At 47.8% G+C, this 17,497-nt stretch overlaps 5 protein-coding genes across 5 annotated transcripts; 2 read left to right on the forward strand and 3 right to left on the reverse strand.

The window, feature by feature from the left end:
- Window positions 1–159: 159 nt before the first annotated feature.
- H6S33_003163 (uncharacterized protein) lies at window positions 160–1,978 on the reverse strand (the record flags this gene model as incomplete). Its single annotated transcript, XM_044834522.1, has 4 exons — window positions 160–186; window positions 253–1,104; window positions 1,370–1,730; window positions 1,809–1,978. The coding sequence occupies 4 exons, from the start codon at window positions 1,976–1,978 to the stop codon at window positions 160–162; spliced, it is 1,410 nt and encodes a 469-aa protein (XP_044692370.1).
- A 1,099-nt stretch (window positions 1,979–3,077) lies between these two features.
- On the forward strand, window positions 3,078–7,490 carry H6S33_003164 (uncharacterized protein; the record flags this gene model as incomplete). The annotated part of the gene is made up of 7 exons (XM_044834524.1): window positions 3,078–3,133; window positions 3,186–4,096; window positions 4,159–4,515; window positions 4,594–4,657; window positions 5,045–5,547; window positions 5,661–5,920; window positions 5,973–7,490. 7 exons carry the CDS (start codon window positions 3,078–3,080, stop codon window positions 7,488–7,490), a joined length of 3,669 nt encoding a protein of 1,222 aa, XP_044692371.1.
- Window positions 7,491–7,969: 479 nt separating this feature from the next.
- On the reverse strand, window positions 7,970–8,412 carry H6S33_003165 (uncharacterized protein; the record flags this gene model as incomplete). Its single annotated transcript, XM_044834525.1, has 2 exons — window positions 7,970–8,104; window positions 8,155–8,412. 2 exons carry the CDS (start codon window positions 8,410–8,412, stop codon window positions 7,970–7,972), a joined length of 393 nt encoding a protein of 130 aa, XP_044692372.1.
- Window positions 8,413–10,107: 1,695 nt separating this feature from the next.
- On the reverse strand, window positions 10,108–12,184 carry H6S33_003166 (uncharacterized protein; the record flags this gene model as incomplete). Its single annotated transcript, XM_044834526.1, has 4 exons — window positions 10,108–10,298; window positions 10,441–10,710; window positions 10,788–12,078; window positions 12,158–12,184. 4 exons carry the CDS (start codon window positions 12,182–12,184, stop codon window positions 10,108–10,110), a joined length of 1,779 nt encoding a protein of 592 aa, XP_044692373.1.
- A 2,696-nt stretch (window positions 12,185–14,880) lies between these two features.
- On the forward strand, window positions 14,881–16,556 carry H6S33_003167 (uncharacterized protein; the record flags this gene model as incomplete). Its single annotated transcript, XM_044834527.1, has 4 exons — window positions 14,881–15,056; window positions 15,207–15,316; window positions 15,557–15,668; window positions 15,788–16,556. The coding sequence occupies 4 exons, from the start codon at window positions 14,881–14,883 to the stop codon at window positions 16,554–16,556; spliced, it is 1,167 nt and encodes a 388-aa protein (XP_044692374.1).
- Window positions 16,557–17,497: the final 941 nt, after the last annotated feature.

Below are 17,497 nucleotides of genomic sequence, written 5' to 3' on the forward strand. Positions count from 1 at the left end.
AAAAACGCCTTCGCGATAAAACATACACAACGATAAAACAAAAAAGGACGCCAGTAAAATCTACGTATCTAAAATACCCCTATATCTAACTAACCTCCTAACTCGGATATACGAAATAAATAAAACCCGATACCCTTCTCCCCAACTGGAGAATAGGGTTTAAATAAGAACATACAGCGCACTGATCTATATCTTACAGTTAGTAAAGTTCTCAAGGTCCAAACGAGCAAGTATAATGTATGGGTTACTTACCATAGCAAGTCCCCAAATCATACTACACCAAAACATGATATTATTCAGTGTATGCCAACTCTGCATGAACTTCGTCCTCTGGACCGCGATAATCGGCAATTGCAGCATCTGGCACACAAACCCATACCCCCTCAACTTTTTCGTAATACAGAATAGCACCAGTTCATGTGCCGCCGCACTGATCAGGAACGTCACCAGCGTGGCCACACTTCTCGACATATGTCTTCGTGATGCACCATACACATGGCGTTGCAGGAACCTGTGCACTGGAATATTCCATTCCCTTGAGAATTCAAGCCAGTTCGTCGAGTTCCACCAGTCGGCATAGAAGTGGCGGTCAGCGAAGCATGTGATCTCCGCAAAGGCGCCAAGTACATACTCGAAGATGACGAGGAAAACGAGGAGGAAGGTGATCATGTACGGGAACAGGAGGAGACTAATACTCTCGAGTAAGACGAGCCCGATCTCGGCCCAGGACTGGACGCTCTCGAGGCGGAGGGCCGCTTCAGTCATGACAGGGAGGATGAATTCTTCAGAGGTTACGGTAAGGACAAAGACGCAGCCAAAGACAGCAGCGGCCTTCTCTGCTACCTTTACCCAGCGGATATGGTCAACTCGGGGATAGCTCATCTCGTAGCAGAGCGTTGGGCAGAGGAGGTAGTCCAGAAAGTTGGGGAGAGTTAGGTTTTGCGGGTATGTGACCTTTCCTGCAGGGCAAGTAAGTTCGAAGGCCAGCTTTTCGCGGAGCTCGGCATCGGCCTCCGACTCAACTGTTGTATTGTTGGAGTCGAGGGACTTGAGCTGTTTGTGGCAATCCGAGAGATGGCCGCAGTAGAACGAATAAGAGTGAATCTAGAGAGATGAGTTGATGCCATTGACCTAAGAGAAGGAAGATAAAGGTACCTTCATGAGTAAAGTAAGAGCATGGAGTGTAAAAAACACTTGATGAGTCCTGTCGTATCCGCCATGAGTTGTGTCGCCCTTCAAGCATCACCACCCCCTCCGGGAATTGAACTCACCACTGCCACTCGAGATAAAACGGCAAATACACCCAGATACCTAACCAAATACTCTGTATCAAATGCTGCAATAGATGCCCCTCCTTCTCCCAACTAACAAAGTTCCTGGCAAACATCTTCTGCAATGGCAAGCAGATAACCGTACTACACGCCATCGCCAAATCAGCGAACGCCAGCTCTGCCGGCGCCGCATAAAACAAGCTGAATATACTTGTCCTTAGGACCTTGCCTGTGTCTCTATAATTCCGCAACGCTGTATTTAACACCATGATGAATATACCGATCCAAAACAGGGCAAAGAAGCCCCTAAAGTCGTGATATTGGCTCTGTGGGTCGAAATGGGATACGCGCGACTCGTAGGCGACCGTCGGGAACATTCGTCGCCGTTTTTCGCGGCGGGCATGTTGAATTGAGTGGGCGGATGGAGGTGCATCTTCGGGGACGGGTGTGCTACGGCCACTATATTCATCAATCATTCATGTGAGAAACAGCCTCATCTTGATATCTGGACTTGCAGACAGGCCGAAGCTAGCTAACCTGGAGATGGAGGACGTGTTATCGCTCTCGATTCGGGCCGCCTTTAGATGTCCATTCCCCTCTGAGGGCGTAGGGAGGGGGTTAAATGGTGGCCTTGGCCTAATCTCGCTGGCATGGCCGTTTAGCTGCTTCCCCGAGGATGAAGCTGTTGTCGTAGCAAGTATTGTCATGGCTGTAGAGTTTTTGGTAACTAGGAGTCGAAGCAAGGCAAGAACTCAACGTGTCTAGTTTAAGGGTTCAAAGGGGGTGGACAAAGGGAAAAGGGTCTTTTATGTATGTCCCTCCCTGATGCGGGGAGGCGTTTTTAGGGTAAATCTTTTTTTTTTTGCAGATGGCAACAATTCTCGACGCACGAGCACAGGAAGGGCGTTTCTCTGTCTCACCACTGACTTACTGAAAGTCACTCTCCCACTTACCCTTACCTACTCTCGTGTGATCTATTTAAAAGTCCACCACCGACCGAGAACTGTCCTGTATCTGCCATCTACATATGTCTAAGATACACACATACAGATATGAAAGGGGTTCATGTTCAAAACCTCAAACCAATGGCATTTCCCGGATCTGAGAGTCCGGGTACTATGAGGCTCTGACGTATGTAACCCTGCTACCGAGACGGGATTTGCCGCCACCTACATGAATTTATTCGTTTGCTTCCCTTTCTTGAGAAGGATTTTCTTCGGATGAGGGATAGCTCCGAGCCCCGCCTGTCGTGGCGAGCCCGGAAGCTTCTTCGTCTGATGTTGAGTCGAGTGATCGCGGGTGCTACAGGCAGTGGAGCAGTAGGTGCTAGTACTCTAGGGACTCTACTTAGAGCAGTTAGTGGTACATGGCCGGTTATTAGTAGAGTAACGATGGTACCCATTTAAGTGGTGGCTACGGTGGTCGGACACGCTCAGATCAGGGTGTTAATATGTGGATATATTTAGAGCAGTCAATTTTACTGAGCTGAATCTGAGGGTAGGAATGGAGATTGTTATTAGGATGCAATATATTTATTACGCGTTGCCATAATACCGGTTATTCGCAGATGTACCAGTAGGCAGAGTGAAAAGGAGATGAGAATGTCCGGTCGGTCGGAATCACCGTGGGTAGAGTACATAAGGCAAACAACATCGCTTGGCATCTCGGCTCACGTCAATCGTGCATGTGCACTTAGGCATCCTTGCCACGAGGCACGAAACAAGATCTGATTACTGGGGTGAGTGGCTCGTGAACGTGAAATCGCACACGGCTGATGCTGATGCTCTGTGATGATAATATCAAAGTATGCCACAAGCAGCCAACGACCTTCAAGAATCACTACATGGTCTAGAGATAGACAAGTACGTATCTTACATCGCCTATTTACTAGAGCTCACAATAACCTGAATCAAGTCAGGATACGGGCCGGGGGAGCATCAAACCGGCATCCCCGATCATTGCAGTATCTCTCCTCACTGTCCCCACCCCTCCCGACTCGCCGAGCCTCTCACCCACAGATGATGCATATTCAGAGCACTCTCATCCACCAGATTACTTTCAGGAATCGCTCATCGCAACATCATGCACTGCCCTTGATATCGCCCTCCGTGGTGGCTTCCCATATCGGCGCATAACCTCACTCTCTAGCGCCCACAACGTAGAGCGGTCATTGCTCGCAATGCATACAGTAGCTTCACATTTGATTGAAAGGCCACATGCGCACGCTGTGTGGGTTGACACTGAGGGTTTGTTCTCTGCTGTAAAGTTGGGAGAGGTTATTGCGGGTAAATTAGAGGATGCAGGGGAAACCGGAAAAGAAATAACGATAGGCAGCGTGTTGGACCGCGTAACGATCTATAGGGTCGTGGATATGCATGAACTACTCGAAGTGCTAAAGGAAGTCAAAAGTGAGATACAGGATGAAGCCAAGGTAGGAGTAGAGATGACAGAGGTGGAGATGCGGTTGAGTGAAGTAGAGAGGGTAGTCGATGATAGCCAGGGTAATAAAGATGACGAGGGGCTTCCCCAAGAAGAGTTGGAAGAAAAAGTCATCCAAGACAGCCAGGAAGAAGAAGAAGAAGAAGAAGAAGATTGGGACGATGACGAAGATCAGAGGAAAGAGGAAGAGGTCAAACTGCAAAAGGCGGCAGTGAAGGAACAAGAAAAACCATCAAGCCCTCAGCAAACAATAGGAGTAATAGTAGTCGATACAATCACCCACCTCCTTCCAGACCTAAAATTTACGCCTCGCATCAACCTCCGCGGCTATCAGAAGGACACTTACGGAGGAGAGGATAAGTGGCACCAGTCCGAGAAACCTGAGGGTAGGTCCAACTATTTGCAATTAGTTCCTATTATCTATAGCACGCCACTAACTATCCTTCAGCTGCGGCGTTATTTGTGGACTTCTCCCGCGCGTTCAATCTATTCGCGAATGCCACAAAGACATGTCTTTTACTGCTGAACGATGTAACCTCTGTCCCGTATGATGAGGACGTTTATGTCCGCGGCCATGAGCTGCCACCGAGTAGATTTCATTTTCACACCGGGGTTAAGCCTGCACTGGGACCAGTCTATGCGGAATACGTAGATTTGTCGATTCTACTGTTCAAGCAGCCCCAAGATGTTAGCGTGGAACCTGGAAGCGTAAAATTGCAGGGAGACGGGGAAGAGAGAGAAGGAGGGGAGATTTGGGTGGCTGAGGTGTTGAACGATAGGCACGGAGATAGTAGTGGGCGGAGAGGTATATTCGGAATATTAGGAGATGTTAGACTTGTCGATATTTAGGGTTCATTGACAAGTAAATTAAATGTCTTTTCAGAGAGACAAGCTTCAGATCCGGATTTTGCAGGGGTTTATGATTACAGATGGGGAGAAGCATATCCGTAGGTCTAGGAGATCAAGTATAACTATTGACCATCAGATGCCGCTTCCGTGTTGTTGCTCATAGCCCATAACGCTCGCAAGCTCGTAAAATCACATCCACACCAACTATCACTCCATCACATCCCATCACTCGACCCCACCACCCCACCACCCCACGTGACCGTCTCGCGGCCAAGCCAGGCGGCTCAAATTTTCCCTCGTTTCACGTCTGTTTCTCCCACCAAAACCACCAGCTCCCATCCAGAGACGCTCCCACGACCTCCAATGCCACGCCCACCCTCGCTATCACTTGCAATATGCCTCCGCTGCCAATTCCGCTACTCCCTCCCGCGCCCGAAGCTCCTTCCCCGGCCGCTCCTGCGCCTAACTAACACCCCACGGGCCAGCACCCTCATGACAACCACCCCTCGTCATTACGCCGCCCCCCGAGAATTGATCGTGCTGACGCCGCCCGCGCCCTGGAAACCGCTCAACCGCCCGCGCAAGGCCGAGGTCCTCGATGACACCAATCTCGAGAGCGGCGCGCGCAACCTCCTTACGTTTGAGCACCCTGGCGGTGTGCTCGATGCAACGCAGATGGAGATCTCGCTGTACAGGCCCGAAAGGTTGCGTGTGTCGCGCGAGCGGTATAACCAGATGGTTGAAGAGCTTGACAATGCGTTCCTGCGGCTGCAGTTGTGGGAGTACTACAGCGAGTTTGTGAGCAGAACTCCGGAGAAGGCGATTGTACCGCTGCGCAAGACGGCGAAGAAGTCGCAGGTGCTCAACACGATTTTGAGGAATCTGTGGGGTATTGAGGTGACTGATGAGATTGCGGAGAGGGAGGACGTGCTCATCACCAGAGAGATCACGAGCAGGAGGAGGGACCTGTTCTTCATGGTCGGGGAAGGTACGGCGCTGGTTACTTTTTTGATACTTTTTAGTTTTGAGATGGGGGCGTGGGATGGGATGGGTATGGCATTTTGAGGTTGGCTAATATGATCGTGCGGCGGAGATATACAGATGGACATGTTCTCAGGACCTGGGCCCAGAAGTTCATGACCAGGATCACGGTCAATGTTGCGAAGTCAACAATACAGTTCCGCGGTTCACTGGCCAACATTGAGCGCCTGTCATTCGCCATGGACGAGATGCTCAAGACGATCATTACCGAAGATATCGACCTCTCATGGACGTCAAAATACGGCAACTTTACAGAGGACTACGTTACGCCAATTGCGAGACTTACTAATACTTTTATCGAGAAAGTCGACGAAACCACCGTATGCTATCCTCCGTAGCTCTGTGCAGCGTGGTGTACTAATAATAAATCAGATACGGGTTATGGCACTTGGGCCCGAAAGGCATGCAATTGATGATGCGCGCCGACTACTCTACTCCGCTCTAAACATGCAGATCCGGTCAAACTACTCTCTATTGTACAATTCCCATAGCGATCAAGAGAGCCCCAAGGGCGCTCTATATAAATTTTCGGAGGATCCTTCATTACCATGGGTATTCAGAGGCCGAGATTGGGCCCGCTGGAGAATCGTCAGGACCAAGCCAAACCCGGCCGCACAGGAGGCGGAGCCTAACCCCGACGAGGCGGAGCGAGGCACCATCAAGATGAAGGGAGAGCGGAGCTTAGGCCCACTCGAAAATATCCGGCAGATCCTCGATCAAAGCCCCATTGCGGAAGTCGCAATCGGCGAGCGCCCACCAGCAGAATACCAGGCAATTCTAGGCTGCATTCTCCACGACTCAGAAGGAAACTCCGTACCACAATCTCCCCAGACCCTCGAGGAATTCATCAAAGACGAGCGCCCCCGTGTTCTCTCCAACGAGTTTCCAGGTGTCTCCTTCATTGCACAAGCACCTGTAAGCAGAAAGGACCCGATGTGCGCCTACAGAGACGACTCGGCAAAACTCTTAGATGAGGATATTGCCTACTCCTTCTCAGTCCGATTCGCGGCGTCGCCCTGGTCACTTCCGGCGACATTTGATCAGTACCCCATCCTTGAACTGACACTCCCAATCGATAGATACACTGGCAATATCTTACAACCTACACTAATCGCCCGTCACTCAGAATCAGTAGCAGACATGCTCATGCCGAACCGACAATGTGACCTCCGCTTCCTCCGCCATGTGGACGTCCCACTGGCAATGGGTACTGGGGATGAACATACCGTCGGTGGTGTCACCGTTGAGGAGCTAGAACGTTTCAAAGAGAACAGTAACCTGGACCTGAGCGGGAAATCGAAGCTGCGAGTGGTCCCGACGCTTAAGGCATCGGTGCCACAATGGATGATGCAGCATATGCCCGATCTACCAACTACAGATGTGGATTACCTATTCGTGGGCATGGAATTTAGAAGAGAGCTAAACTTCGACTGGCATGGGCTGCAGCTGAGGCACACCGTCATTGAGGGCGGAGCAAGCGGTGGAAAGAGGACAGAGGTGAAGCTGATCTGCAATGGTCCTCTTGAAACTGAAGGAGTTCTGGAAGTCAAGACAGATGAGGAGATTCTGCAGACACAGGAGGAGGTGGAGAAGAATATGGAGCGCGAAGTTGAGGTCAAGGAGCTAGTGGCCGAAAAGGCAAAATGGGAAGAGGAGGAAATTGGTTCTAATGAAGAGGTAGTACCAGAAGGTAATGAGGTTGGCCTAGCAGCAGAGGTAGCGGAGCTGGATGGCCAGGCAGAGGAGGCGGAAACGGAGATTTCGCGGACATCTACAGAAGTTCCGGATTCGTCGTTTGCAGAGTTTGTGAAGGGCACCATGTCGTTGGTGAAGTCACTTGAGTCCCGGATCACACGGAGTACAAGGGACGGAAAAGGCATTTTACGATGAAGGGTCGACATAGGGCCAACAGTGGGATGTTGGGACATTTCAATTGTATATATTTCAAGCCTTGGAGTCTGGTCGACACCACATAAAAACAATACAGGAAAAGAAAAAGGTTGGGTTGGGAGGCTAAAAGTTTTTTAAAAGCAAGGGAGTGGAGGGAACAGTTGATAGACATAGAGTGTAGAAGTTTCAAAAACTCCACTTTGATAAGCTCTAAGGTAATGATCGTGGCTGCCCGAGTCACCGCAGAGCAAACATAAACACACACCTACATGTACTGGGGATTACGTGACACACAACAGCAACCAGCTGCGCACGCGGGAGTGAAAATAACTTAATTCCAGCATCAAAACTTAATCGAAAACACCGCTCTACGCATTACTCACCCCATTACACAAATGCCAGCAGAAAGCAGCAGTAAAAATACAGATTACAGAGCAATCAAACGTCCGGGAAAGAGCAATCAGCAATCAAGAAGCACTTCAGTCCCAAACCAACCGCTCCTGCTCACCCTTGGATTTTGCCAGGTCCTGTATATGTTGGTTCTGCGTCTTCCTCTTCACCTGATCCAGTTGCGCACCAAGCTTACCGCCCTTCTGCGCGTCATTAAGCCGTTTCTATAAACGTTAGTTCAGTACCTGGTACTGCGCATGGTATAATATCATACCTCTGCGGCTAATGCCGCCGCCGTCCTAGCATCTGGCGGGGGAGAAGCTGCTGAGCCCGACGACTGCTCACTATTTACACTAGCATCCCCCAGTGTTCTGCCTGGTCCCGTTACTTTCGGTTTGCGTGGGTTCTTTGGCCTCGACGCTGCGGCGGGCGTGTGTGCATTTGTACTGGACAAAGTAGCCGGTGCGGAGCCCAGTACACGACCTGGGGGAGCTGTGGAGGTGCTCGTTTCTTTGCCGCAGAGGTTGCCCATCTCTAACTAGCTGGTTAGTATGTGACTTAAGTATAGAGAAACAGTGAAGCTTCGGTGGATCGAATATACATACCTAATGACTAACGACCGTGAATGAGTGGAAGTAGAGCTCCAGATGGGTTCAGAGCCGCGTGTTCCAATACCAAGCAGCAGGCCAATCGGCTGTTGTAGTTGTCGTTGTCGCCAAGTCGCACCCCCAAGCCTACTGCTCGACATGGAAATACTACATGGAGTATCTACGAACCAGGCGACTCCAGCAAGATCAACGGTTGTCTGTATCACGCACGGCAAATACGGATTGTATCACAATGTAGAGTAGGTACAATCAGTACCGTGTCTACAGTAATACCAGGCATAGTTAAATCTTACCTGTATATGCAATCCAGGGGTTTCCAAAACTTTATCTGATCCCATATGCATGCAACGGGCAATACCTACTCTCTCCACTGTATGTACATAATCAATGCGCTCAAACACCAACTTGCGTAATTCCCATTATGAGTGGTTACTCGACTCTTGAGATTGTACCCATGAAACCAACCCCACAAAGCGGGGGGACCTTTTTGACCTGCAGCTAAATAGTTAAATTTGTGAGGATGGGTGGTGTGCCAGTGACAGCGGAGTGCAGTTTTCCCCCAAAGACGAATTATTCTATTCTAGAGTTCTCTATCTAGCTACGGACCAGATTTGGATGTGGTCTTGACATGAGTGCGGCGTAACGGCATAACATACGTAAATTCATGACGTTTCTGAACACGACTGCTATTGCATACCATACAAAAAAGCGCCAAATCCACCTTTTTGTATGTCATGTAATATTGGTCGTGTTCGGAAACGCCATGAAATTACGAGCACCCAAAGAAGACAACCACTGGCCTTTTATTTTTAGGCACTTCTATGCCAGTAGGCCAACCAGTCGGCTTGTGCTTTGCTTTTGGCAGGTTGTCTCGTGGGATCATTGGCCCTGTCCGCATCATCAAAAAGCTCAAGCCAGGAGTTGAAGTTTTAAATCTCAAGCAACCTTTTTAGGAAAATATAACCTAGGTACATGATTGACGTATTGCGTAATCAGGCCATCAGGCCCAGGAACAGCTGACTATAGTTAGGAAAACATATCACAAGCTGGCTCGAGTCAAGCCGACCTCCTGCTTGTAAGAGCACAAGTTATGAGCTCGAGATGCCTCAAGCCGACAACTACGTAGGCCTACTTACACGTTTGTTTGTTGGCAACCTTAGGGCCATAACTGCGTCATATATTGAAGCATCAGGAGGATTGGGTCCAATCAGACTGTGTACACATGCCTTGTAAACAATGGGCGAATGCGCAAGGCGTTTTGTATAAACTGAAAGGAAAAGATAAATCAAATTCCAAAAGAAGAGAAAAGAAAAAAAAAAACGCCAGCAAATCCTGCTTCCAGTCCGGAAACCCCCACCATCAACCTGCAAAAGGAATGCAAGGGAACAAAAACACTCAAAATGGTAGAAACATAGTACAACCCACCCAGTATAGTCATGGGGGAGGAAGGGGTGGGAGCGGTGGGTGGCGTTACTGATACATGACAGAGCACACCATCCACAATAATCCAAGCTTCTAACTTCTGAAATGAAATTCGTTAAATTCCTGAAGAGATAACTGATAATGGGACATATAAAAGAAGCGGTGATAAGTGCACTGATGGAGTAAATCAGGTATAATCAACGGAACTCGTAAGTAGGAAACAAGCGTTTTTGAGGTCTAAGATTAAGCTCTTGATAGGGCTGGCTTTTGGGATCGTAGTAAAACCCTTGTATCTGTCCGTTTGATCTGCGGAGCGACAGGAAATAAAAACCCCCTATTGTTAGTACCCCACTGTCAGGAGAGGTTTGTGGCGAGATGAAACATTTTTCTGCAGGTGGCAACGCCATGAATAGTAAGCTCGGCCATATAAAATCTTGATAAATGTTGTTTGATATAGGAAAGATAAGGGAAAAAGAAAAGGAGGACAGAGATCACGATCAACATGAGCCCAAGAGTTTCAAATATCTCACCTTTCCACCTCATGAACACCCAATTATCTGTGAGATTCTTCATGAACTGCTTAGAAACCAAACTCTTCACGAGCTCTTCATTGCTTAATTGGCAGAATGGCTCTAATTTTCTCCAGTTGCTTGCGTCATCCTTGATGCTACTCGGAAAGTTAAAGGTTTGCAAACTATGCGTCTTGAAATCAATAATTTCACCCTCTAGGTACGTCGTAATGCTTGTCTTTGTTGCAGCACCAGTTGTTTGAAAGTCTGTGAATGCTTCCATAGTCCCAGCTGTAATCATCATGAAAATAATTATCCCATGGTTAGATTATAGTAACGTTCCTTTTTGGAAAGTGGTATTTGCTTACTCAGACGTAGCTGCGCGTAATCTATGCTAGATATGATCACTTTGACTGTCCAGTGGTGTGGACTACTATTACTATAATACGATGATGCGCTACCAGATTCCCTGTGGGGATCATCTTGATAAGATATTGCGGCAGCAGTTGTATTCGATGGCAAAGATGCCGAAGACGAATCCGAAGATATGGTGGGACGTGAGGGGGGCACAGCAGAAATTATCGGGGTTGTTTGGGAGCCCCAAAATACACCACCAACTTTAAGCCACGAGGTTTCGGCAACATTTATGAATTGGGTGTCCAGTAAGAGATCGTCATACATGGATTTATCTCTAATAATCTCAAGCCAGTCATCGCCACGGCTGAAGAAGCCTGCTTTGACGGCAAGACACAAACTTTCATCACTGCTGTTACTGAATCGAAGTTTTGCCAGATACCCAATAGCTTCCTCAAGTTCGTAGGAGGACGAGGGGGCTGTACTTTGATCCCTGTAATTTTCGTCTCGAGTCCTAAACGGGCGAGAGCGGAGCGCTACCTCAGCATCTCTCTCGGAGCGGGAGCGGGATAGGTCCTCCCTTCGTTCTCGCACATGTTCCCTATCCCAATTCCAGCCATGCCATGGGGGCCGTGAGCGCAATAGAAGACGTGAATTCTGCCTTTGTGGTTGCGTGAGAGTTCTGAATGGTGAAAGTACTTGAGGACCAAATAAAGTTTCATACATTCGGACATCATTATCGAGATTTCGGTATGCCCGAGTGAGCGGTCCGGGAACTGCAGAAGGCGGCGGACTGTCGGCCCGGTATCTCAAAAGATCTCTCAGCATCTCATCGTGTGGTTCTCCTCCATCAATCATGGGGGGAAGCGGGAGCGAGCGGTTCTCATATTCATCCTCTGGCGGCGTAGCTGGAGCCCAATCATATAGTGACTGCCTCTGCCCGGGTCTCCATAAAGGTATTCGTGGCCCATATGATCTTTCTGTCAGTGATAGCTGCCGAGGATCATTATCTCTCAGAGACTGGCGTAGGCGTGCAGAACCAGACACTCTTCTTATTCGGTCATCACTACTGCCAGGACCTAGCTGGTCCACAGATGCCCGATGTGGTCGAAGCTGTGACTGACCATGTAATCCTCTGGCTCTAATTCGAAGATTTTCCTCGGTATCCATGACTGGAGGAGCTTGGGCGACGGACTGCAGAAGGGGTGAGGGAACGATGGTAGAGGTGAACATGCGGTTCGGCAGACTATCCGGGGTATCTTCAGACAAGAGGGGAGCACGGTACGGGGAGATGGATGGAGAACCCTGGAAACTAGGGTCAGCGCAGCTCCCAGGAAAAGTGATCACTACATGAGATTCCGAGCATGAATTATGGTGCTCTTACGGATGGTGAGTTTTCTGGAGGAGCCATCCTGCAGGTAGATAAAGAACACGACGGGGTGACGGTTTCAACCAAGGAGAGCTGTAGAGATGATCTCTAGCACAGAGTACGGGTTCTTTCTTGTTCTCTAAGTTTCTTTACTTGGTACCCTCTTTTTCTTTGCGAGGGGCGATATAAACAAATGGGAGGACGAAGCCGAGTTCAGGCCTGATATGAAGATAAGAGGACGAGACGGACGTTTACTCTTCCTATTTTAAGGGGGGGGGGGGGGGGGGGGGGCCATGAGCGGGGGCTGTGGTTGTCACGATATGAACAACAACAGTCGTGATCATCCTCTTCATGGTTCTCCCCCAATACTCCCCATGCTATCTGCCTTGTTCATTTTCACGATTATTCTAGGGAGCAATGCGGATCAAGACAGCTCTACCACCAATTTTCAGATACACATTTTAGCATATATTTGCGGGGGTAAGGTATGTGCAGCTATAGCTACATACAGAAAACGATCGTGCCAATCTTGGTCTGCGGATCGCTGGATTTCGAATTTGCGACATCACTCGCTGTTCCTGAAGTCAATCAATTGTGGTGGCCCCACAGAGGGCTGGCTGTTGGTTTTGGCTAATTGAATTCGAGCATTCGCTGGTGGCACAATTCAGTGAGATGCAGTAGTGTGTTATTCTGTAGACTACTCGGGAACACATGTACCACAAGTAACTCACATGTCGAGAAACCTGATGTGCTAGAGACTCTACTCTACATACTCTACTCGTAGCTTCATAGCGTTTCCGAACACGACCAATATTGCATGACATACAAAAAGGTGGATTTGGCGCTTTTTTGTATGGTATGCAATATTAGTCGTGTTCGGAAACGTCATGAAGCTACGAGTAGAGTATTGTGCAGGACCGCAGGTGCTGCTGTTAGACCGCCTACATGTGGATGGAGTTGCCCTGCCCTGCGTGGGTCCCTGGTAAAACCAACTCTCTGAAGCATTGTGTGCATCAGCATGCTGTCTCGGATAGCCCTACTGCTCGGAACGTCTCCTCATCCTTCTCTATCAACCTCTAATAATCTTCATGGCCCTTAGTCAATTGCGCAACATATACGACAAAAGCTATTTTACCATTTCCATCCATACAACCATCCCTACTGTACCGTCGTCTCTCATCCTACTCACTCCCCGATCCTTTGTTGTTTCCACATCCTTACATGCCGTGCCTCTGCATTCTCCATCAGATACATCTCTGTTTCTTTGGGGCACCAATCGTTTAGGTTATTGGCCATGTACTTCCAATACATTACCCGGTAGTTCTTCTTCCCCTCCCCGCCTCGTTCTTAACACCAGCAGTCTCTTTTCATCCATTTCCCGAGAATTTGATGTTCGTACTAGCATTAGTTTCCTGTTCCTGTAGCCCTGATTGCTATCTCCGAGGTTTCTTTAAAAATCGTATAATTTCAAATCTCTTGTTTTCTATGTGAAAGTTGATCCTTTGCACCTGGAATAATATGAGTTTTGTCTTGATTTCTCTCGATATTTTTGCCACATAATATTGATGCGCACTTATTATCTCGGCCGTGGCTTGCTACTGTGGGTACAACTAGTGATTAAACGTGTAGGCAAACGAGAGGTATCCGAGTATCTCAATACGGTCCGAGTGCCAGGAAATAATGTTCCGTTTATGCATAGTCTGTCCGAGTTGTTCTCGTATTCTATCGCTTTCAACTTGAGACTATCTTTGTGAAGCTATACCTAATGCTTTTAGCACCTGTTAAATCTAGCTACTATTCAGCGTGCTTCTCGAACTAAAATCCCTGCCATCCCGCTTAAGCGCGGTTGTTCTATTCGCTTCGGGTGTTGTGGTATCTGATTATCGATAATGAGCTCTCTTTTTTTTCCCCGGCGCATATGTGACGCACAGCTTAGCTTCTGCACCCTGCACGTTCGCCAGACAGGTGGGTGCAGAGAGCACTGGCTTCCGGGGATTTGAGGAAAAAAAAGGAAATACGAAGAAGGCAGCGATTGAAAAGAAACCAAGAACCTCTTCCCCTCATCTGATTGGAGAACTGTAATAATGGCAAAGGACTTTCGAGCAGAGAAAAGAGACATCACCACATTTCAGACTGCACAACATCCACGATGTCAAACAACTGTTTTTGGACCGTTTCAAAAGCAAAACAGCCAATATACAACTGCATTTATGTCGAAAACTCATGAAAAATCGTCATCTCCTGGTACCACCAGTGCCCTCTGTACACAAGGTTCAATGAATTGCGTATTCCGCAATTAACGCCGCAGAAGCTTTAATTAAGACGGCTTTAGAGCTACTATCGATTGCTATCGTTGTACTTGCATGCATAGTCCAAAGTCGGATAACGGAGAAGTAAATCTATGATATGTCATTCTTGACGTTCCAATTGATCGTGTTAAAGTAAAACAGGGAATTAGTAAAGGCGTCTACTGCGTTGGAAATCACCACCCTGGTAAGCTTGCTCAATTCGAGACGGGGAATCTCGAACAACATGATCTTGGCAATTGAACCAAAACCAAAATATCTCTCTAGGGAATTCCATATTATGTGTTGGCACTCCCCCAAAAATCTATATATCTTTGGCTTCTCTCTCTCTGTTTTCTCCCTCTTCATCAACTTACGAAACCCACACTACAAGCTTTATATTCTTGTCAAAATCGCTTTCTTATTCATACCATTCCAACCCAACTTTCAGATATGGCCAAAATCACTTCTATTGAATACTTTCGTGTTCTGCCCCGCTGGCTATTCGTTAAGGTTACCAGTGAGGACGGCCATTATGGCTGGGGAGAGTCAACATTGGAAGGGCACACTGAAGCAATTGAAGGCAGCCTCGATGAATTGATCTTGAGATTTGTGGGCTATGAAGCTGAGTAGGTTTTTCCCTTTGCAATCTTATTTTATTATAGTTCATGGTCGCCCAGCATTTCATGCTAGCTCCCGTAAATTATGGCATAAGAATTTGCTCGCCGAACTATACCGCCGCACAAGAATAAATTTTAATTTGACGCTTTCTTATACAGTGATATTGAGCACATCTGGCAGACTGCCTGGAGATTGGGATTTTATCGTGGTGGTGCCGTTTTCATGTCTGCCATCTCTGGAATTGACATTGCTTTATGGGACTTGAAAGGTATGCCACAGAATATTTCTTACACTCTCTGTAATTTCGCCATATAAAACGACGTTCGACGTTTGTTCCATCATTGTGCATCCCACGTCGCAGTCTTGGCTAGATTTGCCGATCTCATTAAAGACGCGGGGGTCACACTTGGTGAGGCTGAGCGTGGGGTTATCCCGGATCGACGCACCCGCATGAATCGATCGGAGAATTACCGTTAGAGTGATCACTCATGACTGACGCTTGATACAGCCAGGAAGCTTGGCGTCCCTATTTACTCGCTCCTTGGAGGAAAGGTTAGAAACAAGGTCGCAGTCTATGCCTGGATTGGAGGGGACCGTCCTGGAGACGTCGAAGAGCAAGCGTGAGTAGTCTTTGATTTCTATCTCCTATGCCAACCACTTCAGCTTTGTTTCTTTTCAAAAAAAAGAAAACATGACTTTAGAAGCTTTCTGGCTAACTTCAAGTTATTTTGGTTTTTAGCAAGAAGCGCAAGGCTCAGGGATTCACAACTATAAAAATGAACGCAACCGAGGACTTGGGCTGGTTGGACTCCCCATCCGCGTTGAACGCTTCTGTCGAACGTTTGAAGGCTGTTAAAGCTGTCGGTCTCGATGCTGGTCTTGATTTTCATGGCCGTATTCACAAACCGATGGCCAAACAACTTGCGAAGCTCTTAGAGCCCCACCAGCCACTCTTCATCGAGGAGCCATTGCTTTCCGAGCACCCCGAAGCCATCAAGCACTTTTCTCAGCAGACCACAATCCCAATCGCTCTCGGTGAACGTCTTTACAACAGATGGGATATCAAGCCATTCCTTGAGTCATCCTCGATCGATATACTTCAACCTGATGTCTCTCACTGCGGTGGAATCTCTGAGATTCGTCGCATTGCAGCTATGTGCGAGGCATACGACGTTGGTGTAGCTCCCCATTGCCCTTTGGGACCAATTTCCTTGGCCGCCTCGATTCAAGTTGCCATGGCTACTCCCAACTTCGTCATACAGGAGATGTCTTTGGGCATTCACTACAACAAGATGACCCCCGCAGGCGCTGGCACCTGGGACTTGAACAGTTACCTTAAAGACACATCTGTTTTTGAAGTCAATGAAGGATATGTTAAGGGCCTTACAGGTGTAGGCTTGGGCATCGAGGTTGACGAAGTGTTGATCAGGAAGGTTTCTACCGAGTGTAAAACTGCCTGGAGATGCCTTGAGTTCCACGGCCCCGACGGTGCTATTAGAGAATGGTAGAAACTCCTTTTTGGAAAAGGTGCATGCTGTTTCTGTTCTTGATGCGGGTCGTATGGTGTAACGGGTTTACTCTTTTCATTTTTTCTTTACTCATTCAAGTATGATGGTCCCGATGTCGATACCAGAGTGGTGAATTTGTCCTAGGTGCATGCACTTTTAAGTTTTGTAGCCAATTTAAATTGATCTTTTTACCTTCAATCTGATATTTCTTGTGAATTCAAATTCCAGCCGGATCCATGCCAAGCATATGAGTAGAGTAAAGGGATTATCAGTTTAGCTTCACCGCAGTAAAGGACAACGGCATAGAGTATGATCAACCGCAGGTTAATGAGGTAGTCGCTCACACTTAATGTAACAGGATTGACATGTGGGTATTCTGATAGTTTTTCACCATTAATCGGGGATCTCCAGATCGTAATACCAGCCCTGTGCTGGACTCTGAGCCTACCCGTATACGTAGTTTGCCTACATGTAGTAAATGTGGCAGTTAAAAGGTATCAAGTACCTACTCTACTGCATTGGCTAGTCATAGGATTACTTGTTCCAGCAAATCAGAGCTTCAGGATATCTTTGTATAATGTGGTTGGAATGGGCGGCACTAGACCAACAAAATAACAGCATCAAGTATCAGTATCAATCAATCATGACATGACGTTGATCGATTCTGGAAGTGCTACTCCATGCTCTCGGAATCAGATAAGCGACCAGATATCCACCCCACCCATAAGGAGTTACAGCTTGCTTCACGCACGTCATTCTTGCGATGAGCTTTGTCCCCAGGCAATATCTACCGGCGATGTGGCCTGCAGCTATGGGTGGGTATTTTTGTTGAACAACGCAACCCGTGCATAAACTTACATGTGCCTGTCTGTACCTTTCCCAGTCTCAACCATTCATTTACAATAATACCATATCAGAGTGGTCAAAAACAAAGTCCCGTT

The sequence above is a fragment of the Morchella sextelata genome (assembly GCF_020137385.1).
Source record: "Morchella sextelata strain SCLS chromosome Unknown scls_14, whole genome shotgun sequence".
NCBI classification, from domain to species: Eukaryota; Fungi; Ascomycota; class Pezizomycetes; order Pezizales; family Morchellaceae; genus Morchella; species Morchella sextelata.